The sequence below is a fragment of the Protopterus annectens genome, chromosome 4.part0 (genome assembly GCF_019279795.1).
Source record: "Protopterus annectens isolate FY-2018-M chromosome 4.part0, PAN1.0, whole genome shotgun sequence".
NCBI lineage: Eukaryota > Metazoa > Chordata > Ceratodontiformes > Protopteridae > Protopterus > Protopterus annectens.
In genome coordinates, this window is record NC_056733.1 from 931996606 (window position 1) to 932017662 (window position 21057).

At 41.9% G+C, this 21057-nt stretch overlaps 1 protein-coding gene across 1 annotated transcript in view; it reads left to right on the forward strand.

Annotated features, from left to right (window-relative positions):
- The window catches only part of KNTC1 (kinetochore associated 1), a 3090908-nt gene that overhangs the window by 2031151 nt on the left and 1038700 nt on the right, over positions 1-21057 (forward strand). Inside the window, exon 45 of the mRNA XM_044068909.1 lies at positions 7306-7395. Coding sequence (XP_043924844.1) covers positions 7306-7395 — 90 coding nt within the window. The remainder of the gene's footprint in view (positions 1-7305; positions 7396-21057) is intronic.

Here is a 21057-nt window from a genome sequence, read left to right on the forward strand (position 1 = left end):
GTAAAATAAGCTGTATATGTTGTATGTATGATGTATATAATGTATATGATGGATTTCAGTAAAGGACCCCTACCCTTTTTGATAGGGTCCATGAATCTTTCACTTCTACCTGAGCTACCACCAATTCAAGCAGATGGGATATAGGTTTATTGCATCATCCAAAGTGCAGCACCCACATGCTCTGTTGCAGCATCAGCAATCCCATCACCTGGACTGGGAATACAGCATCTACAGCCTTTTAGTCTTGCAGCACCAAAGGGAAGGTGTGCTACCTACCTGTTGCTCCACTGACACTTCTTTGTGCAGGACTCTAAGCAAACTTTCTGCATGATTTCAACCCATCTTCTCTGTCTGATCACTCTTCTTTTGACTCCTTGAGATTGGTCATTCAGAGACCCAAAACACAACTTCAAGGCATTCTTAACTGTTGCCATTTACCCACTAACAAAGAACTTGACTGACTGGTCTCACTCAACTCTACTTAACTTCCAACCCAAATAAAGCTGTGTTTTTCATGTCGTTCTTTGTGCATTTACAGGACACTTTTTATCTAGTATTTCAAAGAAAATGTCATTGCTGTCAGTGTCCCTGGCTTACATCCTAAATTAAAAAATAAAGGAAAGCCAGAAATAATACTTGACATTGGTTGAAATCTCATATATCTGTTTACAGACTTTGGAGAACTCTATATAGTATAACTGCAAAAATCTTTGAACGACAGTTTTTGGCAATCCTATGCTTCTTATCAAAAATTTAACATATTTTCATTATCTTGGTGTATAAAAAATATAGGCCCCTGATTGACCCAAGTAATTTATCTCCATCTAGTAGTAATTGTTTAAAACTCTGCTTAGTTTCATCTCCTGTTCCCCCCTTTTTTCTTTCCAATAACTAGTACCCTCTGCAGCCCTGTGTTTTCATAAAAACTCCCTGTATCATTTTACTTTTCCATCCAGACTTCCTCCTCCTACAACTTTTCCAAACCTGACATTACACCATAACATTCTGTGAAGAAGTCGAGCTTAGTGGTGATGAAGGATGGAGCCCTGACTACATTCTAGACCACCTATGTTCAGGTAGTGGCTTGTGTGTTAGAGGAGCCAACCGTGGGGGGTATGGGGGTGGAGGAGTGAAGAGGTATAGTCTTCTCACCTTTCCCAAGGTGGGAGGTTGAGGGGTATACTGCAGGTGGTCAGATCTGCCGATTAATCTCTGGTGAATACTTGGGTACCTAGCTGGAGCTGTCTTCCCAAAACAAGAGGACAAGACTTCCTGAAGGTTCATCCCTCAAAAAGTACAACAAAGGCCTCTTGCTCAAACTATTGTATGCTACTATCCCGCATGCAGGGGAACATAAGAGCTAAGATGAAAATCCATTGTAGCCACTTGGATGTTGCATGCCACTCTCCTGCATGCGGGGGAACATTAGAGCTAAGATGAAAATCCACTGTAGCCACTTGGATGTTGCATACCACTCCCCTGCATGTAGGGGAACATTAGAGCTAAAATGAAAATCCATTGTAGCCACTTGGATGTTGCAAGCCACCCTCCTGCATGCAGGGGAACATTAGAGCCAAGATGAAAATCCATTGTAGCCACTTGGATGTTGCAAGCCACTCTCCTGCATGCAGGGGAGCATTAGGGCTAAGATGAAAATCCATTGTAGCCACTTGGATGTTGCATGCCACTCTCCTGCATGCAGGGGAACATTAGAGCTAAGATGAAAATCCTTTGTAGCCACTTGGATGTTGCAAGCCATTCTCCTGCATGCAGGGGAACATTAGAGCCAAGATGAAAATCCATTGTAGCCTCTTGGATGTTGCAAGCCACTCTCCTGCATGCAGGGGAACATTAGAGCTAAGATGAAAATCCATTGTAGCCACTTGGATGTTGCATGTCACTCTTCTGCATGCAGGGGAACATTAGAGCTAAGATGAAAATCCATTGTAGCCACTTGGATGTTGCAAGCCACTCTCCTGCATGCAGGGGAACATTAGAGCTAAGCTGACAATCCACTGTAGCCACTTGGATGTTGCATGCCACTCTCCTGCATGCAGGGGAACATTAGAGCCAAGATGAAAATCCATTGTAGCCACTAGGATGTTGCATGCCACTCTCCTGCATGCAGCAGAACATTAGAACTAAGATGAAAATCCATTGTAGCCACTTGGATGTTGCATACCACTCTCCTGCATGCAGTGGAACATTAGAGCTAAGATGAAAGTCCATTGTAGCCACTTGGATGTTGCATGCCACTCTCCTGCATGCAGTGGAACATTAGAGCTAAGATGAAAGTCCATTGTAGCCACTTGGATGTTGCATACCACTTTCCTGCATGCGGGGGAACATTAGAGCTAAGATGAAAATCCACTGTAGCCACTTGGATGATGCATGCCACTCCCCTGCATACAGGGGATCATTAGAGCTAAGATGAAAATCAATTGTAGCCACTTGGATGTTGCATACCACTACCCCGCATGTAGGGGAACATTAGAGCTAAGATGAAAATCCATTGTAGCCACTTGGATCTTGCATGCCACTTTCCTGCATGCAGGGGAACATTAGAGCCAAGATGAAAATCCATTGTAGCCACTTGGATGTTGCAAGCCACTCTCCTGCATGCAGGGGAACATTAGAGCCAAGAAGAAAATCCATTGTAGCCACTTGGATGTTGCAAGCCACTCTCCTGCATACAGGGGAACATTAGAGCTAAGATGAAAATCCATTGTAGCCACTTGGATGTTGCATGCCACTCTCCTGCATGCAGGGGAACATTAGAGCTACGATGAAAATCCATTGTAGCCACTTGGATGTTGCATGCCACTCTCCTGCATGCAGGGGAACATTAGAGCCAAGATGAAAATCCATTGTAGCCACTTGGTTGTTGCATGCCACTCTCCTGCATGCAGGGGAACATTAGAGCTAAGATGAAAATCCATTGTAGCCACTTGGATGTTGCATGCCACTCTCCTGCATGCAGGGGAACATTAGAGCTAAGCTGAAAATCCATTGTAGCCACTTGGATGTTGCATGCCACTCTCTACATGCAGGGGAACATTAGAGCTAAGATGAAAATCCATTGTAACCACTTGGATGTTGCATACCACTTCCCTGCATGTAGGGGAACATTAGAGCTAAGATGAAAATCCATTGTAGCCACTTGGATGTTGCATGCCACTCTCCTGCATGCAGGGGAACATTAGAGCCAAGATGAAAATCCATTGTAGCCACTTGGATGTTGCATGCCACTCTCCTGCATGCAGCGGAACATTAGAACTAAGATGAAAATCCATTGTAGCCACTTGGATGTTGCATACCACTCTCCTGCATGCAGTGGAACATTAGAGCTAAGATGAAAATCCATTGTAGCCACTTGGATGTTGCATGTCACTTTCCTGCATGCGGGGGAACATTAGAGCTAAGATGAAAATCCATTGTAGCCACTTGAATGTATGGCTGCCAGCTGGATGGATGTGTACAATTGCAGCCACCTGGATGGATAGATGGCTCCCACTAATATCAACCTCTGTGGACAGCTCCCATTAATAGCCAACTGTGTGGACAGTTTCCCCTATAGACTTCTGGGTGGAAGTCTGCACCACCACAGTGTCACACCTGATAGGCAACAAATTGGCAGAGGCACTGCAGTAAGCTTGATGGTTGGAGTGGGGGCAAAAACAGAATCTATGCAAAGCTTCTAATTGTATGGCCAGGTCACTCACATGCATCATTAAACTCTGACACTTCAGTCTTAAACTCATTGAGTGGAAAGCAGCCATATTTATTTATCCCAAAATCCCCCCCCCCCCCCAGTTGTATGATATTTGAAAAACTTCTCTTCACAGCATGTTTTTATGCAGCCTACAATCTATGAACTGCCTATCTGAGCCTTGTTCACAATGTTTAAGAACATGAAGCTGGTATTTTAGCTGCATTAGTCATGACTGATGTTAATAAGCTTGTACTTTTTGTTGATTTGCCCTCCTTTTGTCCAGCAGTATTCTTTTCTTTGCCATGTAACTGTTCACGTGTCTGGTTGTCTGTGGCACTAATAGTGCATTCATTATTCTTTTCTCAGTGTAACCACCCTACAGGTACCACATGGGTCTGTATTGGGCCCCATTCTCTTTCCCTCTTAATTAACTTCCACCACAGCAACTTTGCATATCTTAACATTATTCTCAGTGTTGACAATTTACTTTTTAAAAGCCTCCTCGCATTAAAACTCCAACAGTTATTTAGCATGATTTTAATGCTGATGGGTCTGTATTATGTGATCGAAACTTTAGGTTATGGAACACCTAAAGGTTGATCATTAAATGTTGAAGTGTCAAAATCGCGAACGTCTGTTTCCACACAGGGTAACAATGCCATTGGCCAAACTAAAAAATCACTGATCACGTCAGTCGCCCTGCTAGACATGGGTCCAGGGAAGTATGCAGTGTGGGAAGAAATAACCAAGGAATTGTTATGGCTAAGCTTGTATAGGCCCTAGGGCTGATAGCCTAGTACCATCCTATGAACCTATTAAAAAAAAAAAAGTTGAAAACAGAAATCAAATGGGGAGCTTTGCACCCCACACCCTCCTGACTAAATATACTAACTCCAAGATTGCTCTTCATTGTGAAAAGGGAAAAATCCACGTAATGGCAAAACAACTTGTTTCCCTGTGTGGAAACGGCTGTTCGCGATTTTCACACTTGGATATTTAGAGATCGACCTTTACGTATTAGACTACCTAAGGTTTCGATCTCCTGATATAGACTCGCTTATGACTGTTTACAACTATAGAATTATAGTGATCACTGCCAAACCAAACAATTTTATAGATTCTCTTCACTTATCATTTCTGACCCCCTCAGTCATTCTGTTCAACAGACTAATACATTCAAATGCTTAGGTGTGCACCTTTGTTCCTCCATTAACTTCTGCACCCGTATTGAGCTATCCTTTTCTAACATACAAAACATCTAAAACTGTTTATAACTTAATAAATCACGTTATCCCTAAAACTAGACACGCTGTAGTGATGAATATGCTTATATGCAGACTTGGAAAATGTTCTTATTGTTACTCTCTCCGAACTCTACAGAATCTTGTCTTTGTTAAAAGACATCAGTCATATCTCTCTCTTCTCCAGCACTGTACCATTCTTGGCACAACTACCAAAAACTTTCCAGCCACCTTTTGCTTTTCCTTCCTTATCTGCAGACTTCTGTCCCCGTTTCTTTCATCACATCACTAGGCTTTAAGGATGTAAATTGGTGAAATAGCTACACTTCATCATCACACTCATTTATACTATCCGCAACTGAAACCTCCTTGTCATGACTTTCTTCTCCAGTTCAGAAATCCCTGCTCCAGAATTAAGAAGTCTGTCCACCTTGCCTCTCTTTAGGAAATGAAAACAAAGGTAATCCAGAAAGCTCAAGTCATACCTGGTATTCCACCTGTGACCCAGAAAGTGACGTCTATGAAAGAACAGAATACAAGGGATTAGTCCAGATAAAATCACTTTAACTAGCAGATCTAGGAGACTCTCTCTCCGATGCCTTCCCTGTGAGAGGAATAAAGACATCTTGTTGAAGTTTCCATTACTTTACTCAGTTAAGTAGGTAGAAAGATGAGTGTTCTTGTTAGCCTGGGTGTCTTTATTCCTCCCACATGTGATTATCTGGACTATTCCTTTGTACTCTGTTTCTCTTTAGGAAATGGATGTTTTCCTGGTTGTTTGATTTCTACCAATGAAAATAAGTAAATGCTTCTGATTACCCACATATACTGATAGTAAACTTCATATCTTATATGATCCAGTCTGTCCACTTCTACCTCGGGACTGGCTAGCTGTAGGCAGCAGTCACTAGGCATCCTTAAGGCTCTATTTCCACCATTAAGTCCCACAATGTACCACACTTCCACTTCTCTAGAGATGCCTTTTGTCACATTTCAGTAGAACATTGGGGGGCACTCCAAGGCTCATTTAATACAACTGTGGGTTGTCTCACTCACTCTCTTTCTCTCTCTCTCTCTCTCAAGAGAAGTAAATTTAAGTCTAATTCTTGGACATATAGGTCAGTTCTTTATTTTTACTCCCGCACATAGTCCAAGATTGTGATGTAGCTGCATTAGCTAGTTAGTAAATTGTTGTGGTTTAGTCCTTCTTGCTTCATTTGCCATCTTGTTAAGCAGTAGTTCATTTTCTTGCAGGATTGTTCCATTTGTGTTTATTTGTTGCTTTTGTTGATCGGGTAGTCCAGTTTGACTGTGGGTATCCCCTTTGCAGAGGTCCATGGAGAAAAGATCCAATTACAAAACCGTCAGCTTTTTTGCAGTTTCCTTTACTGTCTGAAAATGTTATAGTCTTCCTTCCTATTCTTCCTTGCAAGCATTTTGGATTCTATTTTCTCCCTTTAAAAATGAGTCAGTCGTACTGAGGCACGTTCAGTGTTTGTGACCGACACTTTCATAACTACTCATCTGATTTCCACACTGCAGTGTCTAATTTATTCCCTTCCCATGTACCCCGTCCTTCTTGGTCAGTCACTCTTCATACATTTTCTTTCCCTGTCCTCTGTGTTTGTATACTTCCGTCCATTTCTGCCAATTTATTCTCTGGGTGCTACCAGTTTTCCTAACCCTTCTTTCCTGTCAAGTTCCACTTGGGAGTCTTTACACAGGCACCTATCCACCAACACTCTGTCTCTGTCGCTCTTTTTTTTAATTCACTTAAAATGGCATTTATTGTTATTGCTTCCATTTTTCATTTGTCGTTTTATGTTGTACAAAACTGATTTTTTTTCATATGTGGCTTCTGCCCATGTTCTTTTCTCCTTTGTTGCCATTTTTCTTTCTCGTTGTTGATCCTTTACATTGTATATTTTCTCCCGCAAGCCTTACCTGATCTCGAATACTTTTTCTGTTGGTACTTGCTAACTGCCTTACAGAAGAGAATTTGTTCACTTTACGTAAAGACATCCTGCACTGCGTTCGCCCATGTAGGATAGGAATCACAGTACCTTACTACCACTGCCTTAGCTGCTGATGCTGTCAAGCATTACCAGACATCCTTTTGCTCTGCACTACTGCACTGCCCGTCTTCCCTGTACATTCTACCGCTCTCTGCACTTCCTTTGCCATAATGGAGTTGGCACAACATGCAGTTTTAACAGTTATGATCGCAGCTGAGAATTTTGTAAAACTTAACCACAGGTCAGATTAATCATAGAAGCAGTAATGTAAACATCACGAGCGACATATCTGCAATGATATTATTTACTGACATTATCTTTCTGTTCCTTTTGGTAGCTGAATCCATACGATTATGAAACCATCGAAAGCGTCTTGAAAGTTATTCAAAAAGCAGATGAAAAATACACCAGCCTGAATCTAGAACAGGTACTCACAAAGTTTGACTATTGTCTTCTCATGTTTAATTTTCTGAGATAATTTACTGTGAAATATGTAAAATATCTAGTAATTATAATGCAAAAGTCAAAATGTGAAACACCGATTTTTTTTTCTCTCTCTCTAATGCTTGGCAAACTGAAGTTCCCTTTAAGAGGTAAAGGGTTTGGGTAGTAGGACTAAGACGGAAGAAAGAAAAGGTATTTCTGATTTTACATTTTAAGTAACAGTGGAAGTCTGCCTTTATAGTGTTTGCATATAAGACTGAGTATCTAAACCAAAAACAAAAAACGTGTTTATCACTGGAACCAGTAAAGTACTTTTGGGTATGTCTAACCCTTTTCTTTTGAGTTAAATACCATTGGCGGTTACAGAGGTAAATTCTTGGATAATTTTCCCTTAGTAAACTGCTTGTGCTCCATCGCAGGTTTCTTGCTCTTGAGCTTCACTGCCCATTTAGACGCACAGCTGAACCTCTGAGGTTCCTCCACAAGTCTTACCTATTAAGCCCTTTGCAGTTTAGAACTTTTTCTTGTCCCGTAGCCATACCTGGTCCTTCTAGTCTCCTCCCTGTTACTGACTGCAGTAATTCACCTAGCACCATGAATAGACAATTTCCCACCATTTCTCCAGCCAACCTGATCTACATGGGCATCCTGAGGCAGTGTAGCAATTGCCTCATTTACACTGACAGCCCACTTCTCCTAATTCACACAAATTCAGTATGTGAGAGATGCTTGTATTTTAAGAATCTAGGCCCTCTCACTCGCAAATCAGTATATCAGATACTAAGCAGATTGTCAGCTCACACACTTCAACTCTTGCACCATCCATGAGTAAAACACCTAAACCTACATATGCGGAGGTTCTCAATAGAAGCTTCCCTAAACATTAGAGACCTTCCAAACATCAACGCACTTCACTTAATACATTCCCAGCAAATCACAGTACACATAGAAACAGACACACCAGTGTCTCACCAAAAATGCCCCTAAGGCAAAACACAAATCAGATGTTTTAGTCATTGGTGACTTCATTGTGAGACACACATATCTCCCTCTCACCAGGCTGGATAAGGAAAAGGTCACTGTTAGCTGTCTGTCAGGAGCCAGGATCTGCCACATCACACATGCATTCAAGTCTGTCAACAACAGGCACTGTTATGAGTCTGTTATAGTCCATTTTGGTGTGAATGACCTGAGACGTACCTCACTGTATTATATGAAGAGAGACATGACTGAGCTCTCTGATTGTGTCCCAGGTGGGTATGTCCCTAGCCTTAAGCAGGATTCTATCTTCACCTAGTATGATGCCTCAGTACAGACAAAAAAAATGATTGTCTTCAACAATTGGCTTAGTTTCTGGTGTCATTCCAAGGGAATCCAGTACCTGCCAGCCTGGGGCCGATATGGTTGATAGACCACAATGCTTTGCCAGATATGATCTCCACTTGTCACCTCTGGCTTTTGGCTACTGGCTAAGGCTTTTGCCTCCCCCATAGTGCCTTTTTAGGCAATCTCGCAAAAACAAAATTCCCGAAGTAAAAATATCCTCAAAAAACAACCTTAAGGTTATGCTGCTAAACGCTAGGAGTCTAAATTTGAAACTGCACTCACTGGAAGCACTCCTCACCTTGGAAGATGCAGACATCTGTGCTGTCACAAAGACCTGATTGAAGGCCGCAGAGCACACCCTGGCCATACCGGGATATAATGCCTTCCACACATTCAGACCACAAAATGAATGTTTGAGAACTAAAGGAGGAGGAGCATCAATATTCATCAACGATAAATACACCTCCAGAGTGGTTAAACAGAATGATTCGCTAGAGTTACTCCATGTGCAGATAATTATAGGAAAGACCCCTCTCCAAGTTATCGCCAGCTATAGATCCCCTCCATGAACCATGAGATCCACACTGCCTACTTGGATCTACTTGAGTCGCTCAAAATGCAACCAAACACTCTAGTAATGGGCGACTTTAACTACGTCCATAAATTGGATAAATTATACATGTACAGACACACTCGCCCAAACGTTCTTGGCCTTCTTTAACTCATATGCCTTGGAACAGATGGTTGGCACCTCCATAAGAGGCCCAGATATTCTAGACTTGGTACTCAGCAACATGGTAGAACAGTGCACCACTACAAGTATGCAGCCCTCCCTGGTGAAGTCTGATCATAATTCAGTCTCTTTCAAAGTAACAGTAGCATCAGACCCCCCACCCCACCCCCTAGAGAAATTAGGCTAAAAAGCTTCTCCAAAGCCAATTACAGCCTCTTACGAGAAGGCATTAATAGCTTCAAAACTCCTGTCCCCACTGACGGCAGGGACACTTTTACTGGCCATGCATTGTATAAACATCTATGCAGTTATATTGACTCAGCTCTTTTTGATGGGACCAAAGCAAGATCCTCAAGAAAAAACAAGCACACCTGGTGGGAGTCCACCATAAACAGGTGAAATAGTATGAGGAACAGATTGATACCTGGTGGGAGTCCACCATAAACAGGTTACATAGTATGAGGAACAAATTGATACCTGGTGGGAGTCCACCATAAACAGGTTACATAGTATGAGGAACAAATTGATACCTGGTGGGAGTCCACCATAAACAGGTTAAATAGTATGAGGAACAAATTGATACCTGGTGGGAGTCCACCATAAACAGGTTACATAGTATGAGGAACAAATTGATACCTGGTGGGAGTCCACCATAAACAGGTTACATAGTATGAGGAACAAATTGATACCTGGTGGGAGTCCACCATAAACAGGTGAAATAGTATGAGGAACAAATTGATACCTGGTGGGAGTCCACCATAAACAGGTGAAATAGTATGAGGAACAAATTGATACCTGGTGGGAGTCCACCATAAACAGGTTACATAGTATGAGGAACAAATTGATACCTGGTGGGAGTCCACCATAAACAGGTGAAATAGTATGAGGAACAAATTGATACCTGGTGGGAGTCCACCATAAACAGGTGAAATAGTATGAGGAACAAATTGATACCTGGTGGGAGTCCACCATAAACAGGTTAAATAGTATGAGGAACAAATTGCTAAGAGCAAGAAGGAACAGTCTCAGAATTGGAAAACACCCTTCTCAGCTTGAACAAGCAAATAAGACATCTTGTAAAGTCCTCTAAAGCTAACTATAAATCTAGATTAGCATCCCTAGCTAAGGATAACCATAAGGCATTCTTTAGCTACATCCAAAACCTTAAAGGAAAAGCCCAGATTTGTGCTGAACTAGTAGTGAATGGTACCACATATACTGATCAGTGGAGATAGCCAACCTGCTAGCAGACAGGTTCAGTGAAAACTCCCCCCCCACCCCGTCCCCGTCACATATACCCCAAAACATTCTTACCATCTATTCTCCACCTAGTATCTCTAAAGAGCAGGTCTTAACTGCTCTCTCCAAGGCCAAAAACACAGCCTCATTGGGACCTGGTAACATCCCAGGCTGTGTGCTCAATGTTTTAATACACGAGTTAGCAACACTGTTGGGTACTCTTTTCAACCACAGGCAGAACATTGGTTTTGTCCCTGCTAAATGGAAAACCACTACTGTCCATCCCCTTGCATAAGGGGGGTGCATCCACAGACCCTGGGAACTATAGACTAGTTAGCCTAACCAGCCTTATCTGCAAGGCTATGGAGAGAATCTACATCGACCTTATCAACAAGGATATAGGTGAATTTAAACACTTGACCCAACCCAGTTTAGTTTTGTTAAAGGGGGATCCTGCCTGTCGAACCTGGTTAACTTCTTCGAGACTGTCATAACAGCCCTGAACAAAGGCAAATCTGTGCATATGTCCTACCTAGACTTGGCCAATCCCCCAGTCATGCATCTTTGAAAAACTCACCCAGCTGGGGATCAACCCATATACTGTCAGGTGGGTTGCAAACTGTGGTCCAGATAATCGATATTGATTAGTGATGCATGTGCTGGGGGGACCAGGCAGGAAAGGTGAGAATGAGCAGCCAGGGGAGAGAGACAGATGGGTTGACTGCAATAGCAGCATGAAGAGCCTGTTGAGCTCTGCACTTCAAGTGGTGTGACTCTGGTTTGGGATATGAGCATGCACCTTCTGAGGGCAGCCATTGTGGAGCTTGCACTAAAGCTGCAGGATGGCAGCTGTGGTGGAGCTTGTACTACTGCTGCAGGGTGGCAGCCGTGGTGGAGCTTGTATTGCGGTTACAAGGTGGCAGCCACGATCGAGCTTGTACTGCTGCTGTAAGGTGGCAGAGCTATGGTGGAGCTTGTACTCCTGCTGCAGGGTGGCAACCACGGTGGAGCTTGTACCTCTGCTGCAGGGTGGCAGCCATGGTGGAGCTTGTACTACTGTTGCAGGGTGGCAGCTGTGGTGGAGCTTGTACTCCTGCTGCAGGGTGGCAGCCGTGGTGGAGCTTGTACTCCTACTGCAGGGTGGCAGCCGTGGTGGAGCTTGTACTCCTGCTGCAGGGTGGCAGCCACGAGGGAGCATGTACTCCTGCTGCAGGGTGAAAGGGTAGCACAGGCTTCCCAGAAGCAGAATTACACTGCAACAGTATCCTCAGTCTTCTCACTGGATCTGAACATGGGCTGGGTGAAGCCCCGGTGAGGCTATGGCAGGCCTGGTATATCAGTGAATGAAGAAAAGGGGTTGATGAGAGCTCATGGTCAGCTCTGGAGAGCTTTAAAAAAAGACTGAATTCAAAAGCCCTATGGAGGGGGTAAGTAAAATTCCTCTTCTGATCTCCCCATCTTAACACATTTTTGAAATTTCTGAAATTTCACTAGCTTTCCTATGTATGGATCAGCAGTAGAATTCCTTATATATGGAAAATGACCACAGGTAAATATCTACCTAAACTGGCCCAACTCTGAGCTCTGTTAGCCATCAGATTTGTAATAAATACTACCCAGTTGGGGGATGCATGCCTGTGTTCCTGAATAAGAAAGACTGTTAGCCTTTGCCATATTTAGATGTTCATCAGTCTCACTGCTGCAGTAGCCTTTAGGCTATGTATAGGTTGTATCCTTCTCAGAATAAATTAACTAGCCAGCTTCACAAAGATCTGGCTCCTTCATACACCTTCATTATGGCTGCTGATTGGACAGCCCAAAGGAGGGAAATCAGTGGTCAAAATGAAGACATGTTTAATACCTTCTTATGCCTCAAGAGGAAGCAGTAGCTTTGGGGCTTTACAAGAGCAGCAGTCATCCTTCAAGCTGTATTTCTGGCAACTCTGTCCCTGCAGTGAACCCTTCCACACAGATATTGTTGCTCTTTTAATAAAATATTAGTATATTTTATTTAATGAGCAGAAACGTTATTTTCCCTTTAAGAAGTCTGGTAGTTTTTCACTGTATCAGAAGTTTCCTGTCAGGGACTGCTATTTTTACCTGAGGGCTTCTCTTTGGTTTTGGAGGATATTTTTTGTGATAAAAACATAATGCTTATGCAAACTTTTAAATTTCGTGTCAATTTGTGAATTGGGAAGTATTTAAAATGGTTAGAATACATTGCAAATATTACTTGTGTTTATGTAAACTTCATGACAACTTACCTATTAATTTTTTCTCTCCCTGTGTAGCTAACAAGAAGCAGCAACTCAATAATAAGCCCTTGCCGTCACTGCAGTCTCACATAGGGCCTCACCTGTTAGAGAAAACCTGTAGTGGCCAACCAGTGGTCCTCACATTACTCACTTACATGGCCAGCCAGTGGTCCTCACACTACTCACTCACTCACTTCTCCAGGTTTCTCTGGTATCGTCCTTTTGGCCACCATGGACGGGGGGAGTCAGCCCCAGTTGTTCAGCTTTTCTAGTGTCCAACTTGGGTATGGGAAAATTATCTTCTTTGGCTCTGGGAAACATTCAGGGGGATGCTTCTAGGGTAACCAGGGGAAAGAGACCTCTTGACAGACTGAGGTGCCATCTCCAAGTCAGTATTGTTCCAGGGTGTTACCTGTAAAGAGAAAACAGAAGGTTAGACATTATTCATCTGAAGACATGGTGCCTATTTGTAAAGAAGATTTGTTTCTTACCATGACCAGGCAATTATTACAGGCTGTTAATCCTGGTGCTCAAAATCATTACCTGAGGGGTGAGGTCAATAAAATTCCTGAGGAAAATTTGTCAAATGATTCTAACTTGGATATAGACAGAGTTTCTCTCTGTTGTAGATTTCATTGGAGGATTTTTTTTTTTTTTTTTTTTTTTTTGCTCAGACTGTTTCCAGGAAAAATAAGTGTCTTTATGGGAACAAGTGAATGTTCCACCTGAACTTAGGAGATATTCTGAAATGTTAAAGTCGATATGCCTCATTCTGCCCCTTTTCTTCTATTAGTGCCAGCCATTGAGGATGTTTTAAAATGCTGCCTGTAATAATCTCAGCATTCAGTTCCAAAAAGGTAGACAGATTATTATATAAAGGACCCCAGACTAGCGGTCCTTGTTTTCTCACCTTAAATCGGGTCCGGCTGCTGTCTACTTCTTTTCCATATGGCAGTATGCTGTTAGTCAATACCATCCCCTCCCCTGTGAACAATAAAGGAAAGGTATTGGACAGATCTGGTAAGATAATTTTCTCTGTTTCCAATTTATCTCATAGAGTTCTTAAGTACCAGGTACATATCTGGAAGTATATTCCGTCTTTTGCGGACAGTTTGACGTAATATTTTTGCCTTGCTTCCTTCAGAGGACAGCTCCTTCATGAATTTATTTGTGTCTAATCTTTCACAAGTATCTAAATATACTTTGAAGAGTGTATGATTGTGCAGATACTTTGCCTAGGACTACTGTTACAGTTTTGAGAATAAAGCAAAGTCTTAAATTTTGAACTTTGCTTAAGATAAGAAGGTTTTGTTTGGCCGTTCTGCTACTTAGGTTTTCAAACAATTTGATGAAAGAAGGAAATTAATTTAGGCAGTCGGGGGTCAGTTTTCGTTGCATCCAAACGCCTGCACATCCATGACAAACAATCAGTGGGTGCTCAAGATCATATCCATGGGTTATTACATTCCCTTTTCCCAGCATCCTCCAAACCACAAGAGAGTTCTGCCCGGCATGCCACCCAGTCAGAGAGGACTGGCCCAGAAAGTAGTTCTAGCACTTCTTGAAAAAAGAGCTATCCAGGAGGTCCCAGCAGGAGAAACAGGATCCAGAACTTATTCTCGCTTCTTTTTGGTGCCAAAAAAGACCCAAGGACCTGCGTCTGATTTTGGACCTCAGCAGATTGAACTTATTTATCAAGAAGTCGAAGTTCCCAATGGTCACTGCTGAGTCCATCCTGCCACTATTGCAGAAGGATGATTGGATATGCTCCACAGACCTCTAGGATGCCTACTATCATGTCAAGTTAGACGAGTGTTCCAGGAGGCATCTATATTTCAGGATCAGAGCCAATCATTTTCAGTTCAGGGCCTTACCATTTGGATTCATTACAGCCCCCTGGATGTTTACCAAATGCTTGGCAGTAGTAGTGCCTCACCTGAGACTACAGGGATTTCAGGTATTTCTGTACCTGGATGATTGGCTCCTCACGGCACCCATGAGGCATCAGCTGGTATCCGCCATGCAGTATCTTTTGCAGACTACTACTTTCAACAAGCAAGGCATTACGGTCAACATGGCAAAGTTGAAACCAACTCCTATGCAAAGCCTAGAATTCATAGGGACCCACCTCAACACAGTCACAGAAATTGCAGGCTTTACCCTCTTAAAGAGTGGACTTGATCAGGCAACAGGTCAGGGCCATCTTGGAGGTTCCTTCACCACAGGCAAACCTCATCTCAAAGCCCGGTTTCCATGTTGGCAGCCTTTCTCCTTGTACCACTAGCAAGTTATTATATGAGAGTGCTTCAGTGAATGCTGGCAGCCTAGTTGGTCCATCTTGTGTCATCCGATGTCCATGCCAGTTCCGTTGACACCTGTTTGCAGATGGCACCTGCAGTGATGGCTTCTGTCAGAATATCTGTTCCAAGGCAGACCATTTTCTCTTCCCTTGCCCACGGCCACAGTGACCACGGATCCTTCCGTGTTGGGGTAGGGTGGTCTTTTTCAGGGCAGAATAGTCCAAGGCACATGCCCCCCCCCCCTAGAGACCACGTTGCATATAAATGTTCTAGAGGTGAGGGCAGTCCTCCTCGCGTTGCAAGCCTTTCAGGATTGCCTTCCTGCAGGAACGATGACAGTTCATACAGACATGTCAGTAGTCTGGTACATCAATAAGCAAGGAGGAATTCATCGTTACCATTTGTGCAGTGAGGCCATGAGAGTGTGAGAATGGGCGATCTTTTCCAGTCGCTTTCTTCTTGCAACACACCTATCCGGGGAGTCCAGCATTTTGGCAGACAGGCTCCCCAGGTCTATCTTGACCTCGCACAAGTCATTCCTCAATCTGTCAGTGGCATCTCAGATTTTTGGTTAATGGCGCTAACCTTGCTGTGATTTTTTTGCTTCCCCAAAGAACAACAAATGCAGCAAGTACTTTGCCCTGATCCTTCCAGAGGGAAAGTACCCGAAGGACGCTCTTGTCCATGATTGGCCTCCGGGTCTCCTCTACACATGCCCACCTTTTCGTTGATCCCCAAAGTGCTTCAGAAAGCCCACAGACTGAAGAGTTCCATGATTCTCATTGCCCCTTCCTGCGGTCTCATCTGAAGTATCCGCCTTGGATACTAGATCACATTCCGGATCTTATCTCTCACCTGTCAGAGTAGCCACTCGACCTTCAATTCCTTTGTCTGACCACATGGTTTCTTCACTTCCCATGATAGTAACACGGTCCAGGTTGGCTTCTTCTGTCAGAATTATTTTTACTTCCCAGAAGCCCGTCTACTCAGAAGATCTATCGCTGTAAGTGGAAATGTTTTTCCTTTTGGGCTGCAGAAAGGATTTGTGATCCTTTCTCAGCACCAGTGCCAGTTATTCTTCTCTTCTTATCATTCCTTTTTCAAGAAGGGGCTAGGTTCTCCACTATAAAATTGCAATTAGTGTCCATTTCTAATTTTCATGTCACTAAGGAACCTACCTTTTCCATTAGATTATGTAAGGCCTTCTTGAAAGGCATCTTTCTTCTCAGGCGTGGCATAGGTCACCTGTTGGCAGCTTATAAGATACAGAGTACAGTGACAGGGCTTTCAGTCTATCCATGTTAAGTCATGTTTTGAAGGCCCTGAATTTTCTTGGTGAGAAACCTCTGTCATCTCTCTCCAGCTGCTGCAGGTGTCTGGTGAGGTACCTACAGAAGGGATTGTTGTACTCTATTAATGGTCTGATGAGGGTCAAGTACGGAGGAGTTGTAATATCCTTAGTCCGGGATGCAATGCCTTTACTTATGAGATGTGCAACACAGAAGGCCTTGCTCATTACTGTGGACATATGGTGATGGAAGGTTAGGTTGCTATCAAACTTTATTCCCAAATCTTGCACTACTGGGTTAAAACTTGGGGGGGGGGTGTACTGCCTACACTGCAATTTGCAGGGACTTTCCTTTTGCTAAAGGAGATGATAATGCACTGCTTTGTGTATAGTTTAAGTCCATGGCTTTGGCACCAATTATTTGTCTGTGTTAGCTCATTTTGTAATATGTTGATATCATTAGGGGACTCTATGATTGCATCCAGTTTGCAATCATCAGCGAACTTGGTAAACCATAGGCTGTCTTCTTTTGCCTGCACTTCCGAGAAGTAGATTTCAAATAATAGAGGGCCCAGCACAGATCCTTGTGGTACACTACTAGTAACTGGTCTACTAGTAGAGGTGAAATCCCCAGCTTTGACTATGTGTTCTGTCTGTGAGCCGGTTGCCTATCCATCTAGTGATGTAAAGGTTAATTCTCAGCTGGGAGAGTTTCTCAATGATACCTGAGTGGCAGATAGTGTCAAAGGCCTTTCTAAGTTGAGATAGGTGGTATATACAGTTTTTCCTTCATCCAGGGCTTTGGTGACATTTTCAAAGTCCACCAAGTTTAATAAGCATAATCTACCCTTAACGAAGGCAATTTGGGTTGGGTCAAGAGTTTTAAGGTCACCTTCCTTCTTCTTTTGGCTTTTCCAGGTTAGGGGTCGCCACAGTGGAACTCGGATCCACTAACGATTGACAGTAGATTTTTACGGTGCCGAGGTGCCAGCCCGATGCCAAACCTTCAACGAAGGCACGCCCATTCATGCATGTCTTTTGAACGACACTCGACCATGGGGAGGACTTGCAGACTCCACCTATGTCTTTATTAATAAGATTCATGATGATTCTTTCCACAACCTTGCAGATAAGGCTGGTTAGGCTTATGAGTCTGTAGTTAAAGATGCACAAGACTTTGGGATAATAAAAACACAACCAAACTGTAGGTCCCGTGTGTTGGCAGTTGGGCAGACAATGTTACACTCCAAATTAAGGAAAAAGTACAATTTATTAAGCACATAAATTCACAAAAGTAGGAACTTCAGAATGGCACAGTTAAAACTCACAGAGTATTTAAATTAACTGCAGCTATTAATTCATTAAAACCAACCAATAAAATCTGCTTGCATAATAGTTTAAAAAAAACAACTTTGGGTCCATAATTGTTTCAAGGAAACCGTCCATCTAAAAGAGACTATGCTAGACATCCAATCTTTTTAACTTTAAAATCTGGGCTGTAGAACATCTATCATTTAAACCAGGGACTTGCAACATTCAGACATAATTGCCACTTTGATTCATTTTTATAAAGATGTTCATTCACTGTATAATCTCCAGAAAATTTAAAGAAAGGATATATGAACATTTATTGGATATTAAGACGTGTAAGACAGCAAATGACCTTTATAGGCATATAGCACAGCAATCCTACTCATGGCTGTAAGTTTATTGTTGGGGAGTAGGTTATTTTTAATATTAAGGGTTATATAGTGAACGTACATCTTGATAAAAACGCACATACCAAACTAATTCCAGCACTGAAATGATGAAAAACTAGCTTGTTTAATAAACAAGAAAAACGCACAATAAACCCACAGCAGAACCAGGGTTTCGTCAAGAATTCTTTCTCACTCCACTTAAAACATTTATATACAGTCATAAACAAAGGTATAGTGTCTGTGACCAAGGAAGTCATTGTTCCACTGTATTTTGGTGTTCATCAGACCTATCGTTGAGTACAGTGCCCCCTTTGGTATGTACCTAGCCAGGCATATCCAACAACTGGATGTCTACAGAGGTTCCTCACTAAAAGAATACAGGGTGTAAGTAAAATGTCCTGTGCAGACCGCCTCAAGGCTCTATCCCTGTATTCTGTCTCCTACAGGCTTTTGAGGAGAGATCTATGCCTGGCATACAGAGCATTGTCAGCCACCCCTCTAATGGCATCCTGCATATCCAAAAAAGAAACAGCACCAGAATTAACCGTTCTAAAGACTTAAACCTTGCCTATAAGTAGGACCTGCTGTAGAGATAGGTAGTTTATCTGAGAGACTACCGCGTTTATGGAACAGGCTCCCCATCTATGTGAAGTAGAGTTCCTCCCCAACCCAATTCAAGAGCAACTTGGACAAGAAACAAGAAATACATCCCTGGTTTGGCACCTATGTCTCTAATGGACACAAGTAACATGTAAATGGTTCATCTCCCAGTCCCATGCCTACACTCATCAAGGTTACCAGAACTTGTCAAAGATTTGAGATACATGGCTAGGCTTAAAAAGGCCCTTGTGGTCGTTAACCTAGTAAACACATATAAACCTATTGTTTCTTTCACCCAATCAAAGCCTAAATAACTTGAACATACAAACTTCTTTGTAAAACTGTTTCCATGCCATCTCATGTCCAAATGTGATCACTACAATTGTAAAACACATCATGCAATTATTTGTGAACATATATAAATATATTTACTTATACATTAATAAAACATATTAAATGTGCACTTACAAATATGAGTTCATTTAAACCCAGTTTTAACAAGGCATCTAAATTAGCAATCCATTTTCTTTCCAAATGGTTCAAAATGGCATGTTTAGAAGATTTCGTAATGGCACCGAACACTATATCCATGCTATTGAAAGAGAACTTGGCAGTAGTATGTTGTAATTGATGTTTATACAAAGGCCTACATTCTGTCCTTTCATTTAGCTGTACATTTAAGTGATAAAATGTAATTTCCATGGCATAGAAGCTTGACCAACATAAGAACTGCCACATTGGCATAATCCCATGTAAACAATCCACGATGGAGTGCAAACCCTTATTTTAAAGATACGACTAGTATTAACAGAAGGAAAATGTGTGGTCTTAACCACACTTGAACAATACATACAACTGACATATGGTACACAACCTCATAAGCCCCGTTCCACCTGGCATTGTTGGTTCACACGCCAGAAGCCATAAAATTGTTGTCCCAATCAACTCCCATTCGTGTAACCAAAAATGCACCTGTTTTTCACTTTTCCATCAAAATATTTATCACTCCTCACAGTGTTCTGGTATCTCTGTATGATTTCCTTGATTTTGTGTTTTTGGAACCATAAGTTAATATAAACCTAAATTTATTGTCTTCCTGTTCATCCACCCAATCTTTATAAAGTGTTTCTTCTCTAGACAATTTCCCAACATCCATCTTAACTAGTGAAACTATTATGGTCATATCCCCTTTGGGTAAAACAAAAAATTAACCAAGCCATCACTTTCCTTGAAAATTTCCTAGTCACTACAAATTCTTTATAGAACTAAAAAATGTGACTTTGGAATGTTTCTTGTTATATGTTTCTGATGACAACTATCTGCTGGTAATACTGAATTTCTATGGCATGGTTTTCTATAAACTGTAGTCTTGAAAGCACCATTTTCCATTGTTCTTTTATCTGAACATCCAAAAAGTTATGCTGCATGTTAATCATACTGAACATCGAATTTGATGCCAAACTTGTTGGAATTTAATAAGAAAACAAAACTCTTTATCAAATCCATATCCCCCTCCCATACTAACCAGCAGTCATCCAAGTAATGAAACCAGAAAATTGATTATTGTCCAGATTCCATATAATTTCTTCCTCTAAGAAGCCCATACATGTTCTACATATACAATTAGCCCTACTGCAGTGCCCAGTCATTTGTAAATAATGTGATTCCTGGAAGAAAAATAAATTTTTAGTTATAGTACAACACTCCACAATAAAGTCATTAAATTCCAATGTGTGTTGATTATGCTTCTCCAAGAAATGTCTACCTGCTTCTATCTCACCAGTATGTGGGGTGCTAGTGTAAAGGGCTTTAGCATCCAGAGTTACCAAATAAGCTCCAGTCCTCTTCAAAACATTCAGAAAGTGGGTAGTATCTTTAAGTCTTGCTGGAATGCGGGACAAGATAGGTTTTAAGTAATGTTCTAAAAAAAAAAAAAAAAAAAGCAGATACTGGTTCAGTTAAAGAGCCTCTCCCAGATACGGTGGTTCTACCTGGTGACCAAAGAATATTTTTGATGTATTTTAGGTAAAAATATATATATTGTTGTTTTGGATCATCCACCTTAAGTTCCCCCATCTGTTAGAAATCACTCATATCCCAAAAAATTCTGTGCCTCCTCTATCTGCTCTTGTAATCACAATATTTCTGTTTTTAGAGACTAATGCCTCCCTTCCTTCTTTTGTCAAATTACAAAACTAATTTTT